The sequence below is a fragment of the Herpailurus yagouaroundi genome, unplaced genomic scaffold, assembly GCF_014898765.1.
Source record: "Herpailurus yagouaroundi ecotype Mexico unplaced genomic scaffold, PumYag 160, whole genome shotgun sequence".
Classification (NCBI taxonomy): Eukaryota; Metazoa; Chordata; class Mammalia; order Carnivora; family Felidae; genus Herpailurus; species Herpailurus yagouaroundi.
In genome coordinates this window covers 4,189,648-4,209,926 of record NW_024412401.1, presented here as the reverse complement: position 1 = coordinate 4,209,926, position 20,279 = coordinate 4,189,648, and the positions used below count along the sequence as shown (strand labels likewise).

At 37.8% G+C, this 20,279-nt stretch overlaps 1 protein-coding gene across 9 annotated transcripts in view; it reads right to left on the bottom strand.

The window, feature by feature from the left end:
* CCDC171 (coiled-coil domain containing 171) overlaps window positions 1-20,279 on the bottom strand; it is a 309,506-nt gene that overhangs the window by 198,738 nt on the left and 90,489 nt on the right. For all 9 annotated transcript variants that reach the window (XM_040481303.1, XM_040481300.1, XM_040481302.1 and 6 more), the window contains one exon: window positions 7,188-7,290. In XM_040481303.1, coding sequence (XP_040337237.1) covers window positions 7,188-7,290 — 103 coding nt within the window. The remainder of the gene's footprint in view (window positions 1-7,187; window positions 7,291-20,279) is intronic.

The following is a 20,279-nucleotide window of genomic DNA, read 5'->3' as shown; positions in this document are numbered from 1 at the left end:
CGGGGCGCCTGGGTGGCGCAGTCGGTTAAGTGTCCGACTTCAGCCAGGTCACGATCTCGCGGTCCGTGAGTTCGAGCCCCGCGTCAGGCTCTGGGCTGATGGCTCAGAGCCTGGAGCCTGTTTCCGATTCTGTGTCTCCCCCTCTCTCTGCCTCTCCCCCGTTCATGCTCTGTCTCTCTCTGTCCCAAAAATAAATAAATTTAAAAAAAAAAAGGTGGAAACAACCCAAAGGTCCATCAACGGATGAATGGACAAACAAAATGTAAATATTATTCAGCCTCAGAAAGGAAGGATTCCTGTCACATGCTATAACATGGATGAAACTTGAGATCATTGTGCTAGGTGAAATAAGCCATTCACAAAAAGACTAATACTATATGATTCCACCATATGAGGAGTCTAAAGTAGTCAAATTCACAGAAACAGAAAGTAGAATAGTGGTTACCACAGGCTAAGAGTAAGGGAGAAGGGGATATGATGGTTAATTTTATGCATAAACCTGACTGGGACACAGATATTCAGTGAAACATTATTTCTGGGTGTGTCTATAAGGATGTTTCTGGATGAGATTGACCTCTGAAGCAGTAGACTGAGAAAGCAAATTGCCCTCCCGAGAGTGGGCTGGCCTCATCCAATCTTCACTGAAGGTCTGAATAGAATAAAAGGCCCAATAAGAAGGAATTCTGTCTCTCTGCCTGTCTGTCTTCACGTTGAGACACTGGTCTTCTCCTTCCCTTTGACTCAAACTTAGACTGGAACCACACCCTCAGGTCTCCTGAGTCTCCAGCTTACCCACTGCAGATCTTGGATTTCTTAGCCTTCATAACAGTGTGATTAATTAATGATCCCATTAGAGCCCTCTTATTAAAGCCACTCCCTTTGATTTTACAAACGGAAACTATGAGCATGATGAAGTAGGCCAATTTTGGTCTGTACACCTGTGGATTGGGACGTGAGAGAAGTAAGTGAGAAGAATTTGGCAAATGACACTAAGGAGACCTATGTGCTGCTCTGATAGGCATCCTCAGCTTCTCATTGATCCATGAATATCCAGTTAAAAAGTACTATCCATGGGGTTCACAAGGACAATTAAAATTCTCAGGAAGATACCAGATCTAGGCAATAGTCCTTTACTAAAGAAGTAAAGCAGGACAGAGAAGAGGAAAAGTCCAATCTGTTGCCCTGATTATCCTAAGAGCAGTCCCTGAGACTGCCCAATCCCTGGGTGATGTATATATGCCTAAAGGCATCAAACTCTGTTACCATTATTTCCCAGGGTCCTCTCCAGTAGAAAGAAAAAGAACACCTCTAGAGTATTACAAATGATTTCCTCAAGGAAGGAAGGTCAGAGGTTCTATTTCAGTCAACACAAAAATCAAGCACCCTGAGGAGGATCCAAGACTGAGCCACAAGAAAAGTTTTTTTTTTTTTTTCACGTACCTAACCAAGGAAAAAGTACATTCTATGTGTTTATTAACATCCTCAGGCAGAGGTGAAACTGTATTAGAAGAAACACTTGAGGCAGGGAGACTGCATAGGTTCAAAGTGGGAAAGGATATGTCCCCATACACACCCTGCTGTAAGAATTTTCACCAGAAAAAAAAGGAGATATGAACAGCTATAGTACTTCAGTTTTGGTGGAAAGTAGACATAGGAAATAAATATCCCTGTTCAAGCAAATGAAGACAATCTTGCCTAATAAAAGTAGGCAATCAAGGTGACATTTCTATGGCCGATTTTTAGATTGTACATCTTTTCCACTTAAGGTCAATCTTCCTGGTTACCCCTTATGGACTGCTACCCAAAAGACCCTTATAATTAGGAAAGAGACTCCATGACTACCTTTATAACCTTAAAAACTGAAATGCAAAATAGACATTCAACCTGATACTAATTCATTCAAACTTATATTCATTAATATTCAACAAATATTTGCTGAGTGACTGCTTTGTGCCAAGGAATGTTCTAGCTGCTTAAAGTACATTAGCAAATAAAAGAGACAAAGATCTTTGCCCTCATGGAGCTTGGACACTGTAGTGATTAATTTCATGTGTCAACTTGACTGGGCTAAGGGATGCACATAGAGCTGGCAAAACGTTTCTGTATGTGTCTGTGAAGATGTTTCCGAAAGACATTAGCATCTGAATCAGTAGACTGAGTAAAGATATGCCCTCACCAATGTGGGCAGGCATCATCCAATCTATTGCCTCCCTACACCCCACTACAGACAAAATGGCAGAAGAAGGGCAACTTCTCTCTTCTAGAGTTGGGACTTCCATCTCCTCCTTCAGACTCCAGGAGCCCCTAGGTTCTCAGGCCTTTGGATTCAGATTGAATTATACCAATGGCTTTCCTGGTTCTTCAGTTTGCAGAGGACACACAGGTCATGGCATTTCCCAGCCTTCATAACCACATGAGCCATTCTTATATATATATATACCATATATATATACCATATATATATACCATACCATATATATACACACCATATATATCATATATATATACCATATATATCATATATATATACACCTTTACAAAGAGGTAAAAAAGGAAGTAAAGCATTCTTCCCTACTTGCCATACTGAAGAAGTATATAGATCCTATATATATTGGTTCTGTTTCTATGGAGAATTCTAATACGGATAAAATAAGTGCACCATGTAGTGTGTTAGAAATGTTGGACAGCCATAAGGGCTACAGGGAAGAAAAAACGTAGAGCAGAAAAGGGAGAGGTAGGGAGACAAGTGACATGGGGGTGAGCAGAGGGTAGCCTTCATCGGGTGAGATCTCAGCATGCAACTCTTAATCTTGAGGTCATAAGTTTGAGCCCTACATTGGGGGTAGAGCTTTCTTAAAAAAATAAAAACTCTCATTCACATTTAAAAGAATGTGAAATAAATAAAATAAAATAGACAAGAGAGAAAGCTATACAAACACATCTGTGTGAAGAACTTTCCAGGTGGAAAGAATGGCCTGCACAAAGGCCCCCAGGGCAAGAGCATGTTTGGTGGCCCCGAGAAACAGCAGGAGGCCAAAGTGGCCCAAACAGAGAAAGGTGCAGGGGAGGTCAAAGGAGTGATCAAGAATAGGGGCAGACCATGTAGGGTCTTGAAAGCCCTTGCTGGCACTTTGGCTTCCATGCTTCGTGAAATGCAGAGCCCAATAAGGTTTAAGGCAAAGGAATGGCAGGCTCTGACTTAGGTTTTCAAATGAGCATTCTGGTGGCTTTAGAGAAAACAGACTGAAGGGAGAGTCAGGGAGAAGCAGAGACGCGTTAGCAGGAGGGGGCAGTGTCGGAGGCATTAGGAAACAAAGTGTGAAATGTCACACTGATCAACGGTGAGAAAATCACGTTAAATCCTCTAAGTAAATGAATTCCTGAATGTCTTGGACCAGCTGCAGCTTTGCTTCATCCTTTACCTGAAGATAAGCTGACGGGTTACTTCAGCTTCAGAAACATTTCTTAATGTAGAAGTCCCCAGAAGCTGAAGAAGACAGGGAATAGAACACCTGGCAGCTTCTGTCAACTCCGGACTAAAATTCATCCAAAAAAGTAATTTTCATTCACTCCATTTTATTTTTTTTTTATTTTGTGTTTTTTTATATTGAATATAATTTATTGTGAAATTGGTTTCCATACAACACCCAGTGCTCATCCCAACAGGTGCCCTCCTCAACGCCCATCACCCACTTTCCCCTCTCCCCCACCCCCCATCAACCCTCAGTTTGTTCTCAGTTTTTAAGAGTCTCTTACGGTTTGCCTCCTTCCCTCTCTATAACTTTTTTTTTCCCCTTCCCCTCCCCCATGGACTTCTGTTAAGTTTCTCAGGATCCACATATGAGTGAAAACATATGGTATCTGTCTTTCTCAGCCTGATTTATTTCACTTAGCATAATACCCTCCAGTTCAATCCAGGTTGGTACAGCCTCTCTGGAAAACAGTGTGAAGGTTCCTCAAAAAATTAAAAATAGATGTACCCTATGACCCAGCAATAGCACTGCTAGGAATTTACCCAAGGGATACAGAAATGCTGATGCATAGGGGCACTTGTACCCCAATGTTTATAGGAGCACTTTCAACAATAGCCAAATTATGGAAAGAGCCTAAATATCCATCAACTGACAAATGGGTAAAGAAGATGTGGTTTATATATACAATGGAGCACTACTTGGCAACGAGAAAGAATGAAATCTGGCTATTTCCATTTTAAAATGCAAGTCAAAACAAACAATTTTGTAAGCATCTAAATTTCTTCCATAGATTGCTCTTCCTGGACTGGGGAGTGTAGATACTGAGTCTATATTGAACTGAAAGCTACAAAGAGGTAAAAAAGGAAGTAAAGCATTCTTCCCTACTTGCCATACTGGAGAAGAGTCCATCTCTCTTGAAAACCCTTCTGGAGGTAGCTGAATTAACTTTGTAACAAATTCTAAGGCTGAGCTGTCATCACAGAGTAACAACATGTCTCTGTTTAAAACAGACTTTTTTTTTCAAACACATATACACTGTGAGATATATACATGTTTACATTACACATGCACACAGGATGTTAGCCTAGATAAGTTTTTATGTTATTTTATTTGCAAGGAACAAAATATTTGTTCAACTTTGTGTAGGCAAAGCCAGGCCTGACATAGCAGACGATCTTAATTGTCCGGGTTCTTCCACAAAATATCAAGCAATAAAGTTTATTATTTACATCTCTCTTGGGGAAGTAACAAAACCCCAACCTTACCCTGGTTCAGGGAGTACTTCACAGTTTTACAGGGCTGTTTTGTGGAAGCCGAGGGCCAGAGGGAAATCGAGTCCTAAGCAGGTAAACGTAGCCAGGGTGCCAGCGTGAAAAAAGATGGCACACTCAGAAGAGTTCATCAGAAGAGAATCTAACCAAGATATTTTCAGAAATGACAGGTTTTGGTAAATTATTTTAACAAGCAATGCTTTGCCTTGTAAAGGCTGACCTCTACAGACTGCATGATCTGGGCTCCTCTGCCCTCGGACTTCTGGTTGGATTTGGACAGTGAGTGCACCAGGAGGAGGTTAAGAGGATGGAGGAAGAAAGAAAAAAAAAGGAAAGAAAAGAATGGCCTGTTGTTTGTTTCCTCTGTTTCCTCTGCTCTGGTGCATTCCTGGCAGTGGCTTCAGTTTTTAGCAGCCACAGCTCTTGTCGGGCAGGCCCTCCTCCACGGTGTGGCTTGTATTGTGACAATGTGTCCTCCACTGGACCCTTCAGGCTTAGGCCTGGGGTTGCTTTCCCACTCTTACTTGTTCTTGCCGCCCTATCCTATCTTATTAGTTCTCTGAACCTGTCCATGTTTCCATAAATATCCACAGATCAGAGAAAAAGTGGTTCTTGGTGGGTAAAAGAGTAAATAAAAGAGCCAGCACCACACAGAAACAAAACCCACTCTACGGCAAGACAAACATCACTAATCACCATAGAGTCCCTTTTCCGGAAATGCTTTATCTATAATATATAGAGTGTGCATTTATATGGGAAACTAGGAGTTTAAAAAGGATGATTATTGAAAGATGAAAAGAAAAAAAAAACTTTAATAGTCTTTTCCTATAGGCTTAGCAAAAGCTTATGAGTTGCTTTGTTATCAAGTTATTTCATGTTAAAATGGAAAGGAGATATGACCTCAATATTTTTAGTTTTTTTAATTCAACTCTGAAGAAATATTTAAAGTAACATAGAAGTATTAGATATACCATGATAACTTAACAATTTTTAAAGCTCCTAACACCACTAAGCAATGATACATCTCAGTACTACTGCAAAAGAAAATTGTATCCTCCACAGCTTTAGCAAATATAACTGAACAGTGGATATCTATTTGTTTAATGTTTATTTATTTTTGAGAGAGGGAGAGCACAAGCAGGGGAGGGGCAGAGAGAGGAGGGGACAGAGGATCTGAACTGAGCTCCATGCTGACAGCACAGGGCCCAAACTCAAGAACCACAAGATCACGACCTGGGCCAAAGTCGGACAGTCAACCAACTAAGCCACCCAGACATCCCAAGGATATCTATATTTTTATGCCACTTTTATACACCTTGATTTTTCCACAGTAGCAAACCATGAAACACTACTGTTTTGGGGAAAAGTTTAAAAAAAAAGTTATCTGTTAATTTCTTAATTATGGCTAAAACAGTATAAAGGAAAAAAGCAGACAAAAATAAAAAACCCACCAGACAATAGCAAAACACACTAAATTTCTAACAGTTCACCAGCACAAGTCTGCAGATCTATAGGGTACAAATGGGCGCAATCATATCGCTCTGCTTTTTCAAGCACAACAAATATCCTGAACTTACAAGTTCCTGAAGAACTCATTTGCCAAATATCTATTCGATTCCTTCAAATAACTTGAGTCCAGGAGTTCAGTTTTAAAGTGGAGTGAATTTAATTTTACATGCCTTTTGAAAAACACAAGTCAGAAAGCAACTAAATAACTTGAGGCCGACAGTAGGGCAAAAGGAAACTGAGGTAGAAAAGTAAAAGTATTTAAGTCAAAGCTACTATTACACACATAATGGCAAAGACACAAAAAAATTAAGGACGTGGAAATCGTGAACAGCATTCATTAGCCAGCTAACGCTTCTGCTAGTTCCCAAACTATGCCTACCTAATATACAATTTTTATCCTTCTTTATCTTAATAGCTACACTAATACTAAAACCCAAACATTTTTCCTAAGCGCTCTTATCTGCAGAGTATGTGTAGTAGGGTAGCGGGAAGCAAAGGCGAAAACCAGCTTAGCATATGCACTATGTTACAGGCTGTGTCCTACATAACCTTTTGAATGCATGACCTTTAAGTTGTTGAAGGTTGCCTCAGAATTTGGCTCAGTTTGATGGAAACATCTGTTCCCCTCGCAGGTATACTGTAAGGACTTTTTTCTCAGTTGGATTCAGAACACAGCAAGTGAGCCCTTGTCTGTCCAATCATACAGACCCCAACACTTGTAAATCAAGTTCTGGGAGGGCAGCAGCAGGTCCACATTCCGTCACCCCTTCTCAGCCAGCTAGGCCAACTGACCGCTGTGAGAACTGCTCTTATCATGTCATCAAATCGAAACATGTTGAGATAAGGGACTGGAAGAGGCATCTGCAGAATTCCCAAAATGTAGTGACTTTGGAACATTGACAGATGCAACTGTCATTTTATACCTTCAACTAACCTGATGTCCACTGGCCCGACACAGTAAAGCTGTCCAAGATCGATTCCAATTCTTTCACGTTATTTTCACATGTCTCTACTAGAAAGGCCTGGTGCTTCTTAGCCTTTTAATTAAGAAAACAATTACACATAATAAGGTCACATATTATAAGGGCTATAGATTTGTGTGAACATATATGGCACTGTTAAGTATAAACAAGCTAATAATTACTCCATTCAAATCTCTTATTAATAAACCTCTTTCTGTCTTAATCATACCTTTCATTTGGCTGAATGTAACCCTGTGTAAGGTCTCGATAACAATTTACTGAGGCCTTAGTGCCTGGCACTATTTTATACTTAATAATTCTTTTTATCCCCACAGCAACCCAAGAGGTAAGGGCTATTGTTATCCCAATTTTACAGATAAGAAAACTGAGACAAAGAGGAATTAGGAAACACGTTACGAGATCGAGATTGCAGTCGTGTGGCAAACGGCCAGATGGTGGTCAAAAGTGAATACAGTATGACCACAGAGAAAGAACTGCAGCAGTCTACACAAGAGGAAATGGTAGCATAGGCCAGGGTCTTGGTCATGAAAAGGAACAGTGGGGGGCAACATACTTAGGAGATGGAATGACCAGGCCGTGGGACACTGCACTGGGTTAGACTTCATCAGATTAAACTGGATTAGATGTGACTGGATTGGATTGGATTGGACTGGATTGATGACCTTGGGTAAATGCTCAGATAGAAGGAGGAGTCAAGAGTGATCTCAAGTTTCAGGCTCGAAGATCTGGCAGATATCAGTAGTACAGTGAGAACAATGAAGGTAGAGAAGGTCTTATTTGGGCTGTTTTTGTTTATTTACTTGCTTGTTTGTTTTTGGCAGCGAGTACAAATGAATTTGGTTTCGATCACATTTCATTGGAAATAGCTTTTAAGACATTCCTAGTACCAGCACAACACCTGATAAATAGCAGGCTTTAAATAAATATATTTGAATTAACAAAGAACAAATAAAATAGAAAGATACGGGAGGCAGCTGGACATAATGGTATAATGCTCAGAAGAGAAGTCAGGAATAGGTTTGGAAATCACATACAGATATTCCCTGGGGCTTATCTAGAGAGAATTAGACAGGAAGAGAACCTAGGACAAGGCCTTAAGGAACTACAGAAGTTAATAGTTAGAAAAGAAAAAAAACCAGCAAAGACGATTGAAAAAAGAGAAAGAAAAACAGAAAAGTATAGTGTCATGAAAACCGAGAACATTTCCAAGACAGAGATGTCAGTTATGTCTAATGTCACAGAACATTCAAACAAAATGGAGACCAAATAGTGTTCAATCGGCATAGAGGTCACTGGTGACCTTGATGAAATCTGTTATAATTCAGACTGGAATAGGTTGAGAAGCAGTAAGCCTGAATTTTGGTTTTTTTCCTGAGAGCTAAGTCAGCGGAAACAGGAAGTTTAGATACCCCTTTCCCGGTAAGAAGGGAAGGAGAAATAAAGGGAAGTAGTTGGAAGGAAGAACGAAGCCGGAGAAGAGTTTTTTTTTTTAATAAATGAGAAACTTAAGCATCTGTAGAAGCTGATGAGGTGGAAACACTAGTGCAAGAGTGCCTACATATACAGAAGAAATGGGAGAACAGATCATACATGGCAAAATTATACCCTTAAAATACGTAAAACTAATAATACTTTCTTTAGATGTCAGTTCAATTATCACTTTTTCAGAAAAGTTATCCTTCTCTTCACCCCCCTGACTACATCAATTCCCTCTATAAGATTCTTCTCAGCAATTATCACAATTATGATTCTGTATTTATTTGAATAGGTCTTTTATTAGCCTCTATTTCATACTATTTAAGCCCCGTGAAAGGAGATATGGGAGGGGTTTTGTCCTCACCAGTGTATTGCCACCACCTAGACAATACTGAATATCAAAAGTAATAGTTAAAAAACCATTTTTATATAAAATACATATTACATGTCTATAATTTTTAATTCAAATAGGATCATAGTACACATGCTGCTATATAACTTACTTTTCCATTCATATTACGTCTTTGACATCTTTCCACATCACATTTTTTTAGTTTCGTAGTACTCTATTGTTTAGATGTACCATTAATTAACTAGTCTCCTATTGCTAAAATCTACAGGTTATTTGCATTTTTGGCTATTACTGATAATAGTACAATATACATCCTTGTATGTGTACTCATATATCTTTGCATAAACATGCAAGTATACCTGTTCCATAAACTGCTAGAAATAGATTTGCTGGGTAAAAGGGTATGAACATCTATTTTCAGACAATTGTTACCAAATTGCTCTCTAAAGAGTCCTACCTTGTATAATACCATGTCCAGTATAAGTGCCTATTTCTCAATATCTTCCCAATGATAGGAATTATCAACTTATTTTAATGTGCATTTCTTTAACTTTAACATTAAGGATCTTTTCATGTTTACTAGCCACCTGTACCTCTTTTCCTGTGAACGCCTTTCCACATCATGTGCCCGTTTTTACATTACATTGTCCATACTGACCATAGTGATTTATAATAGTCTTTTCTTTTTTTTTTTAATGTTTTTATTTATTTTTGAAGGAAGAGAGAGACAGAGTATGAGCAGGAGAGGGGCAGAGAGAGGGAGACACAGAATCCGAAGCAGGCTCCAGGCTCTAAGCTGTCAGCACAGAGCCCCATGAGGCGCTTGAATCCGCGAACTGTGAGATCATGACCTGAGCCCAATGTTGGACGCCCAACCGATTGAGCCACCCAGGCGCCCCTTAGTCTTTTCTAAATTATAAAAACGATCCCTTTGTCATACATATTGCAGATCATTATTGCCAATTTGTCACTCACCTTACAATCATGTTCGTAGAAACAAAATTGTATTTAAGTGACCAAATTTATCAATAATTTGCTTTGGGACTTCTAAATTTTGTGTCAGACCTTCTTTATTCTGAGATTATAAAATAATTAATTCCCTTTTTCTTCCAGTGCCTTTTCACCTTCTTTTTTTATGGCTCTTTGATCAATCTAAAGTTTGTTTGATATAAGCAATATGGCAGGGATTTAGTTACATTATTTCCTCTTATGTATGTCCCGTTACCTGAAAACTCTGGGATAATTTATCTTTAAAACACTGATTTGGCATACTGTGATATTGTGATTTAAAGTAAGAAATATAATTCTGGTCTTTATCCATGGTTCCAGGCACATAGCTCCTAAAACCCTGGTAATTTCCTTTTGGAACAGTCCTAAGTCCATCTTTTATTATATTATTCAGTTTTTATAATTCAGGAATTATTCAATTCCTGAAATAACTTCAGGGTCAGAAAGGTAAAATGGATGTCTTTTGTTATTCACAGCAAACTCCTTTCAACCACACCTCAGTTTATGTCAATGCCTGGGAGGGCTTGTCCTCGGGCATGCACACAGTCTGACAGACTTGTCAGGAATGACTGTGACATTTTATTGAAGCCTGGCTTCCTAGCAATCACCTCTGGGTCTTAATGTTCAGTCGGTCTTTGGTTGTGTTTAAGCCCCCTTGCACCAGTAAGGCTTCCACTCTGCGTTGATGTGTCTGTGTGTAGCTTGGGGCATGCTTCCAGTCTGCCTCACATCCTGCTCAGATTGCTCTTGAGTGGATGCCACCTACCACACGTACACGGCCTTCCCAACTGCTGACTCAGCTGTCACCCCATGAGGGGTCCTCTTGGCTGTCTCTTTCTCTAGTTCTCTATTTTAAACTTCTGGCTGCTGTGTCATTTTATTATATCATAGAGGTACCAGGTTCCTCTTAATCTCTCTTCACCCAGATTTATATTGTTGTCAACCATGTCCTTAACCATGGAATTTTCCACTCTCTACTCCACATAAGATAAGTCTCCTCAAGCAGAGGTACAGAGCCCTTTTCCCTGAAAGCCAGCCTGCCTTTCCTCCTGGGCAGAACCCTTGTGCCTCTGCTTGGATTTGGGTGTGAAGACCCACTTTTTCCAGGACAACAATCCTGCTCTGTAAGTGGCCATTGGGGCATTGCAACGTCTGGTCTTCTGGGGCAGGAGCAATTGCCCCAATTTTGTTGACCTGCCAAGACTGGGATAGAGCGTCAGCATTACAAATGAGGTCTGGGTGGAGGAAGAGTGATCTGGTCCTCTCATCCCTGCCCAGAATAAAATTGCTGCAACACAGGGCTCTGAGGGATGAGACATTCCAGCAATCTGCCACTCCCAGGAAGAAAGCATAGCCCCAGCCTAAAGGCCAAGGAGAGAGGAAGGGCCCAACCACCCAGGGTATAGCTTCTGTAACAGGGAGCACGATGGAAAAGGGGTTATGGAACCAACCATCACCCAAATGCCCCCAGGTTCTCATTGTTCTTACTGAAATTTCGTTGATTTTCTTCTTTTTGATCATTTGAGATATAGTTTACATACCATAAAAAGAAATCACTTAAAGTATACAATTCAACGGTTTTTAGTAGATTCATTGAGTTATACAACCAACACCACAATCAATTTTAGAACACTTTCTTCACACCAGCAAGAAACCCCATAGCCATCAGCAGTTACTATCTTCCCTTAGTCCCTTCAGCCCTAGGCAACCCTAATCTACTTCCTATCTCTACAGATTTGCCTTCTCTGGGCATTTCATATAAATGGAATCACACACTATGTGGCTTTTTATGTGTGGCTTCTTTCACTAAGCTTAATGTTTTCAAGGCTCATCCATATGAACTTCATTTGATGATCGGTACCTCGCTTTTTCTTTATGCCTGAATTACATTCCATTCTATGGATGTAACAACTTTTGTTCATTCACTCAGCAGTTGATGGACATTTGGGTTGTTTCAGCTTTATGGCTGTCATATAAAATGCTGCTATGAACATGTGAGTGCATATTTTCATTTCTATTGGCTATATACCTAAGAGTACCATTGCAAGGTCATATGGTAACTACAATTTTTCCATTTTGAAAACCTTCCAAACTGTTTTACAAAGTGGGGGGTATCATTATACCTTCCCAAGAGTAGTGTATGAGAATTCCCAATTTTTTCACATCCTCACTAATAACCTGTTATTACTTGCTTTTATTTTATTATAGCCATCTAAGTATGTGTGAAATAACTTGTGATTATGGTTTTTAATTTTTTTGAGTACAGCTCATTATGGTTTTGATTTGCATTTTTCTGATGACTGCGCATCTTTTCACGTGTTTATTGGCCACTTATAGGTTTTCTTTGGAGAAGTCTCTGTTCAGATATTTTGTCCATTTTTCAAATGGATTTTTTTATTATTGAATTGTAAGAGGTCTTTATATATTCTGGATAAAATTACTTTACCAGATACATGATCTGCAAATATTTTCTCTTTTTATGAGTTGTCTTTTTATTTTTCTGATGCTGTTCTTTAAAGGACCAAGGCTTTTAATTTGATTAGTATATTTTCTTAAATAATAGTTTCTCCTTTGCCCTCAGGACAATTTCTAAAGCTTTATATGATTTTTTTTTAATTTTTCATCAGTTAAATTGTTGTTCTGCTAAGTAGAGAGTTTTCCAAGCTCTTTACACTATCATTCCAGAAGTTCTTCCCTGTAATATATTTTAATATCCTAAAGATCTTCTGAATCAATATTTTCCTGGGATATTATCATATAATTATATTTCCAGAAGAACTCCAGCATCATATTCACAAGTTATATGCAGATACACATACAAAAATGCCCCTCTGCTATTTCAATACATGTACTATCTTTAATAGTACATGTAATAGTATCTTTTTCATTAAAAATCCTGTACACTTGAGGGGTGCCTGGGTGGCTCAGTCAGTTAAGCATCCAACTCTTGATTTCAGCTCAGGTCATGATCTCACAGTCATGAGATCTAGCCCTGAGTCAGGCTCCTGCTGGGCGTGGAGCCTGCTTAATATCCTCTGTTTCTCTCTCTGCCTCTCTCTCTTCCTCTCCCTCCCCACACACACACCTCCCGTGCACATGTGCACAAGCACATGCTCTTTCAAAAAAAAGAAAAGAAATCCTGCACAGTTGAGATTATTAGCACCATTTTACCAATGAGCAAGCAGATTCAGAAGGATAATATCACTACAGGTCACACAACTATTACAAGACAGGACTGAAACTGAAACCCAGATCAATCTGTCTCCAAAATGTATGGTGACTGAGGCTAAGTCCTCACCAATATCAAGGAATAAAACTTAACAGAAATATAAATGTAAAAAGCCAAACAAAGTGCACACTTGGAGTCAGTTTAATATAAAGGGTTCAATTAAAATCCTAGTTCAACAATAATTCTTCTCTCCCAACTATAGGGCTCAATCCTGACTAAAAGACAAGCTAAAATTTCAACACCATTACAGTTCAAAACCAAATTTAATGGCAAATTAGCCAGGAGACACTGACTAGTATAAAATGTTTCCAAGAATAAAGAAGAAGATTGACCAATGACGAGGCTTAAAAAGAATTAAATATGCCAAAAAGTTGCTATTACATTCATAATTAGTAGATTATAATTTTCTACAAAGATATCTGGCTAATAATCTCTTAATACAAATCTAACTTACATTTAATAACTAGGTTTATGAACCAACTACTGACCAGAAAAACTGTCATTGTTTTACAGATGACAATTTTCCTTCCCAATAAATCGTTTTGGTTTTATAATTTTGACGCTTTCATTCTTTATTCATATATCAAAAGTGTTTGAGCTTTTCTGAAATGTGGATTGTACTTATATTTAAATATTTTTTCCCAAAGTTGTTAGTTCCCTTAATAGCTTTTTGATGGGCAAAAAAATTCTAGAATGAAAACAGAATTTATCTGCTAAGTAAACTGTTGGGTTGAAAACAAAGTGCCAAGCAAGAATAAAATACTAAGTTTCTAATTTTTGATTAACATGTTTTATCATGTGTCAATAAAGAGTAAGTTAAGGTTAAATGTCACATATTGACTTAACAAATTCTATAATTCTGTAATTCTAAACATCCACAGCAGTTTAAAAGGAAAACTGTAGGATAAAAGGACTCACTTCTTTTTTCCTTGGACATAATCCACATAAAGAGTTTGTTACCCTCACAATAAAAATCTCTTAAGCTGTGTCGGGTAACCAGATGATGTTTAGATGAACATTTATTGATTACTCACGATGAACCAACGACTACTTTAGATGTCACAATGAATCTACAGCCAGTGTAGACAGGGAACTAAAAATATAAAAATATTCAAAGAAAATTCAGAAAAATGTGTGACTGGCAGACCTTAATGTATTATTAAAGAGGAGTCAAGGTTGGTTATAAAATACCTTTACCCAGAAAGCACAATGAGATGACAAAGACCTAAGTTATATTTCCACCCTGGTATGCTATATCTCACACACTGCTAAAATGAATGAATTGCTGCCGGCTCAATCTAATGCATCATTCTCTTTGTTTCTTCCATAAGCATCTTATCTTTCTCTAGTCTACAAAGACACATCCTTCACTTTTTTACTAACCATGCATAAATATCTCAAGTGGATATGCATATGAATAAAAATTTCTAATGCAATCTCTTGAAGAAACATACAAAAAGCATATGCAAATATTCATAACTAGAAATTGACAAATGGGTCTTCCTGATCTGCAGTGGAAAAAGTTGACTCAAGCCATTAATAACAGTAAAAGTAAATAAGGGACACTGTTAATAAGGTTAAAAGTAGTAAAAAAAGAGAAAAACAACATAAATACCTTTATTTAATCACTAAGATTTTTAAATGAAATTTTCACTTTAAACATAGGTTCAACTTTTGCAGCAGTGATACATAATCCTTATAATTTCTGAACTTTTTAAAAATGTTTATTCATTTATTTTGAGAGACAGAGCATGCATGTGAGCAGAGAGGAGTAGAGAGAGATTTATTCCCAGGTCAAAGAGACTCCCAAGCAGGCTCCACACTGTCAGCACAGAACCCGATGCGGGACTTAAACTCACAAACCGTGAGATCATGACCTGAGCTGAAATCAAGAGTTGGACACTCAACTGACTGAACCACCCAGGCGCCCCTGTGAATATTTTTTAACTCAAGTAAGTTTTAAATTTTTTTTAATTTTTTCATGTTTATTTATTTAAGAGAGAGAGAGAGTGCACATGAGCAGGAGAGGGGCAGAGAGAGAAAGAGAGAGAGAATCCCAAGCAGCCTCTATCCCAACACAGAGCTCTATCTCATGAACCATGAAATCATAACCTGAGCCAAAATCAAGAGTTGGACGTTTAACTGACTGAGCCAACCAGGTGCCTGTTTTTCCCTTTAATTAAAAAAAATTTTTATTCAAATATATTTTATGCCATTATGAAGGAATTCTAACTAAACCAGGGAAACATCAGAATCTAAAATCAACATCACATACTTTCTCTCACATTTTCATCATATCTTCATCCTAAGAATCATTACATATCCAAAGCATTTGTAAGACAGAAGCAGAGTTTGCTCAGCTGAACTGAATTTGATCCAGTCAGCTTTCATGATCATCACTATCTGTAGCTTTCCCTCAATCATAATTTTTTTGGCGGGGGGAGAGAGACAGAGCAAACACGAGTGCAAACAGGGAAGTAGGGCAAAGAGACAGAGAACCTCAAACAGGCTCCAAACTCAGCGCAGAGCCCAACACAGGGCTCAATCTCACAACTGTGAGATCATGACTGGAGCTGAAATCAAAAGTTGGAGGCATAATTGACTGAGCCACCTAGGCACCCCTCCCTCGATCGTATTAATGATAAATAATATCTCTTACTTTGCTTGCCTATGCTATTTCCATGGATGTAAGTATTCTATGCTTCTAATTGTTTGTATCATAAGATGAAATGTCACCCTCCCTATGCAGATCTATAATTAGTTCATTGTTCATAGGTGCTACCTTCCAATCTGAATATGGGCCTTGACATAAAGACATCTCTCTATCTTTCTCTCTCTTTCTTTCTCTCTCTCTCTCTCTCTCTCTCACACACACACACACAATACCATCTTATTTATTCCCAGGTCAAAGATGAAATTTGAATTTTCAAAACTTAGTAATTTATGTAAGAATAAATTTCAAAATAAAAGGAAAAAGAATTAATTTCAAAAAGCTTACTAAAAAAAAGCTTTATGCTCACATTATAAATTTAGAAAGCCAGCCATTTAATGAACATTTAAATACACAGATACAAACATACACATTCAGTTAGTGCTATTTAATACTATTAAATTTTTAAGGGCCACTAAGAAAGACAGAAAATGGTTTTTATATAAGCAAAAAAAATGTTCACATACAAATACTAGCCCTATTCTGGAGGAATCAACAATTTTTTAGTAAAAAAAGTCAGAATAGAATGTTTATGGGCCCATTAGTTTTTAACACCTCCTGCAAAATCAGAGACATGTCATTCTAAAGCAAACCTAACAGATCATATGAAGCAAAAATATTATCAGGGAACATTAACTTTACCACAAAGCATAGCAATCAAAACACTTTTCAAAATCCGATCTAATGCTAGCAATCATTATATTATATAATCATTTAAACCCCCAAAGTACAGGGAAAAAACATACACTTGACCATTTTCAATCACAAGTTCTTCAGAGAATAAAATATTCTTTGAACTAAACCTCATGAGAACCAGAATTCCCTTTTCAATATATGGTCTCTCCTAGAGCTGTAACTAAATATTACTGAGTGGCAGAAAAACAAATCTCAAGAAATGATGGACTTAAAAAATTTCATTGTAGAAAGCACAAAGCAAATCCTAATAATACCAATTTTAAAATGATAGCTCCCCTGCTTCGAGAGAAGCAAATACAAAAACTCACCGTAATGACTAAAAGACCCAACTGGATATGTTGAGCCTCTGATGGACTTTAATGAGCATAATCACTAAGCAACTTAAATTAGAAAGTCAGTTTTATTTAGTGGTTGATTAAATCATTATTAAATTCATAGATTGTGAAATTAATAGTTCAATTTTAATCAAAACTTTTCAAAGTCAAATTCAATAGTGTGTAACACAGAACATGAAACTAATTTTGTTATATCTTTACATGTCCTATGTTGAAACTCTATTAATTCTATGGCACTAAATATAATAATACTATATGATTCATTTACCAATCATATCTTCTAAATCCATACACTGAATGGGAATTTCATTAATATAAAAGTACAATTAAAGTCCTCTAGGTTTATATATCTTAAATACCAACAAAAGACTCAACATACCGAGTTTGGACTTTTCCAGAATGATGTTCTGTATTTGTATTATATCTCCTGAAACAGGGGAGCTAACATTTTCCAACTGGTTTATTAATACATCATGCATCTTGACCTAGAAAATCTCTAAGAACCCCTCCAGTTCTAAAAAGCTAAATTATACAACTAGTTTACAATTATTATTTTTAAGCCTCAAAACTTCCCGAAGTCTCTGCATATTATTAATAACACCTTGATTTCAATAGTAAACTTTAGAGAGGAAATTCTCTTTAATTTTCTCTTGCAATGCAACAGAGAAGATAAAGACAAAGACTTGAATAATGACCATGAACATGACCTAAACTAGAAAACAAGCTGTTACCTCAAAGGAAGAGAAAAATTACCCGTGGGTAATTTATGCTTCTCATCTATATTCTGTAAAATATTGAAAATATTATGTTCAAAAGAAATGTAAGTGTGGGGGCACCTGGGTGGCTCAGTCAGTTAAGCATTTTGGCTTTGGTTCAGGTCATGATCTCACAGTTCATGGGTTTGAGCCCCATGTCAGGCTGTGTGCTGACACCTTGGAGTCTGGAGCCTGCTTCAGATTCTCTGTCTCCTTCTCTCTCTGTCCCTCCACTGCTCACACTCTGTCTGTCTCTCTCTCTCTCTTAAAACTAAATAAATATTTTAAATAAATAAATAAATAAAATAAAGTTTCATTTCCAAAAGCGAAAGGTAAATGCTTTCTCTTAAGTCATTTTCTCTTCAGTCAAAACCAATTATGAATTCAAAGCAAAAATAATAATAGCCAGCTCTGAGGATGCAAAACCAGAAACATTTCATTTTTTATGGTTTAAAATTTTTAATTTGGCAGATATCTTTTTAGAAAAAAATGTTTAATGTTTATTTATTTATTTACTTAGAGAGAGAGAGAGAGAGTGCACGCACACACAAGTGGGGAAGGGGTAAAGAGAGAGGGAGAGAGAAACCCAAGCAGGTTCCAGTCTGACAGCACAGAGCCCGATGTGGGGCCTGATCCCATGACTGTGAGATCTTGACCTGAGCTGAAATCAAGAGTCAAATGCTTAACTGAGACCCTCAGGCTCCCCCAAGAGAAAAAAATTTTAAACTCTTGCCCCCCACTCCAAAGGCCACTAATCTATTAGGAAAAAAATAATAATAATAAAGGAATATATACAAGAAAAACATATTAAGGAAACGTGATAGATGAATTTTTTATGAAAAGAAAAACACTGCACTTACTATGTAAAGGAACAGTATTTTAATTAAATAAATATTCATTATGGCACAAAAACAGACATTCAGATCAATGGAACAGAATAGAGACCCCAGAAATGGACCCACAAACATATGGCCAACTAATCTTTGACAAAGCAGGAAAGAATATCCAATGGAATAAAGACAGTCTCTTCAGCAAGTGATGTTGGGAAAACTGGACAGCAACACGCAGAAAAATGAACCTGAACCATTTTCTTACGCCATACACAAAAATAAACTCAAAATGGATGAAAGACCTAAATGTAAGACAGGAAACCATCAAAAGCCTTGAGGAGAAAGCAGACAAAAACCTCTTTCACCTCTGCCTCAGCAACTTGTTACTCAACATGTCTCTGGAGGCAAGGGAAACAGAATCAAAAATGAACTATTGGGACCTCATCAAAATAAAAAGCTTCTGCACAGCAAAGGATACAATCAGCAAAACTAAACAGCAACCAATGGAATGGGAGAAGATATTTGCAAACGACATATCAGATAAAGGGTTAGCATCCAAAATCTATAAAGAACTTATCAAACTCAACAGCCAAAAAACAAATAATCCAGTGAAGAAATGGGCAAAAGACATGAATAGACACTTCTCCAAAGAAGACATCCAGATGGCTAACAGACACATGAAAATATGCTCCACATCACTCATCAGCAGGGAAATACAAGTCAAAAACGCAATGAGATACCACCTCACACCTGTCAGAATGGCTAACATTAACAACTCAGGCAACAACAGATGTTGTGGAGAAAGAGGATCTCTTTTGCACTGCTGGTGGGAAGGCAAACTGGTGCAGCCACTCTGGAAAACAGTATGGAGGTTCCTCAAAAAATTAAAAATAGAACTACCTTATGACCCAGGAATTGCACTACTAGGTATTTATCCAAGGGATACAGGTATGCTGTTTTGAAGGGACACAGGCACCCCAATGTTTATAGCAGCACTACCAACAATAGCCAAAGTCTGGAAAGAGCCCAAATGTCCACTGATGGATGAATGGATAAAGAAGATGTGGTTTATATATACAATGAAGAATTACTCAGCAATCAAAAAGAATGAAATCTTGCCATTTGCAACTACGTGTATGGAACTAGAGTGTACTATGTTAAGTGAAATTAGTCAGTCAGAGAAAGACAAAAATCATATGACTTCACTCATATGAGGACTTTAAGACACAGAACAGATGAACACAAGGAAGGGAAGCAAAAATAATATAAAAACAGGGAGGGGGGGAAACATAAGAGACTCTTAAATATGGAGAACAAACAGAGGGCTACTGGAGGGGGTGTGGGGGGGGGATGGGCTAAATGGGTAAGGGGCATTAAGGAATCTACTCCTGAAATCATTGTTGCACCATATGCTAACTAACTTGGATGTCAATTTAAAAATAAAATTAAATTTGAGGGAAGGAGCCAAGATGGCAGAACAGCATGGAAGCTTTTTGTGTGTCTCACATCCATGAAATACAGCCAGACCAACACTAAACCATCCTACACACCTAGAAAACCGATTGGAAGATTAACACAACAATCTGCACAACCTGAACCACAGAACTCAGCAGGTATGTGACACGAAGAGCTGAACTTGGGGAGTAGGAATC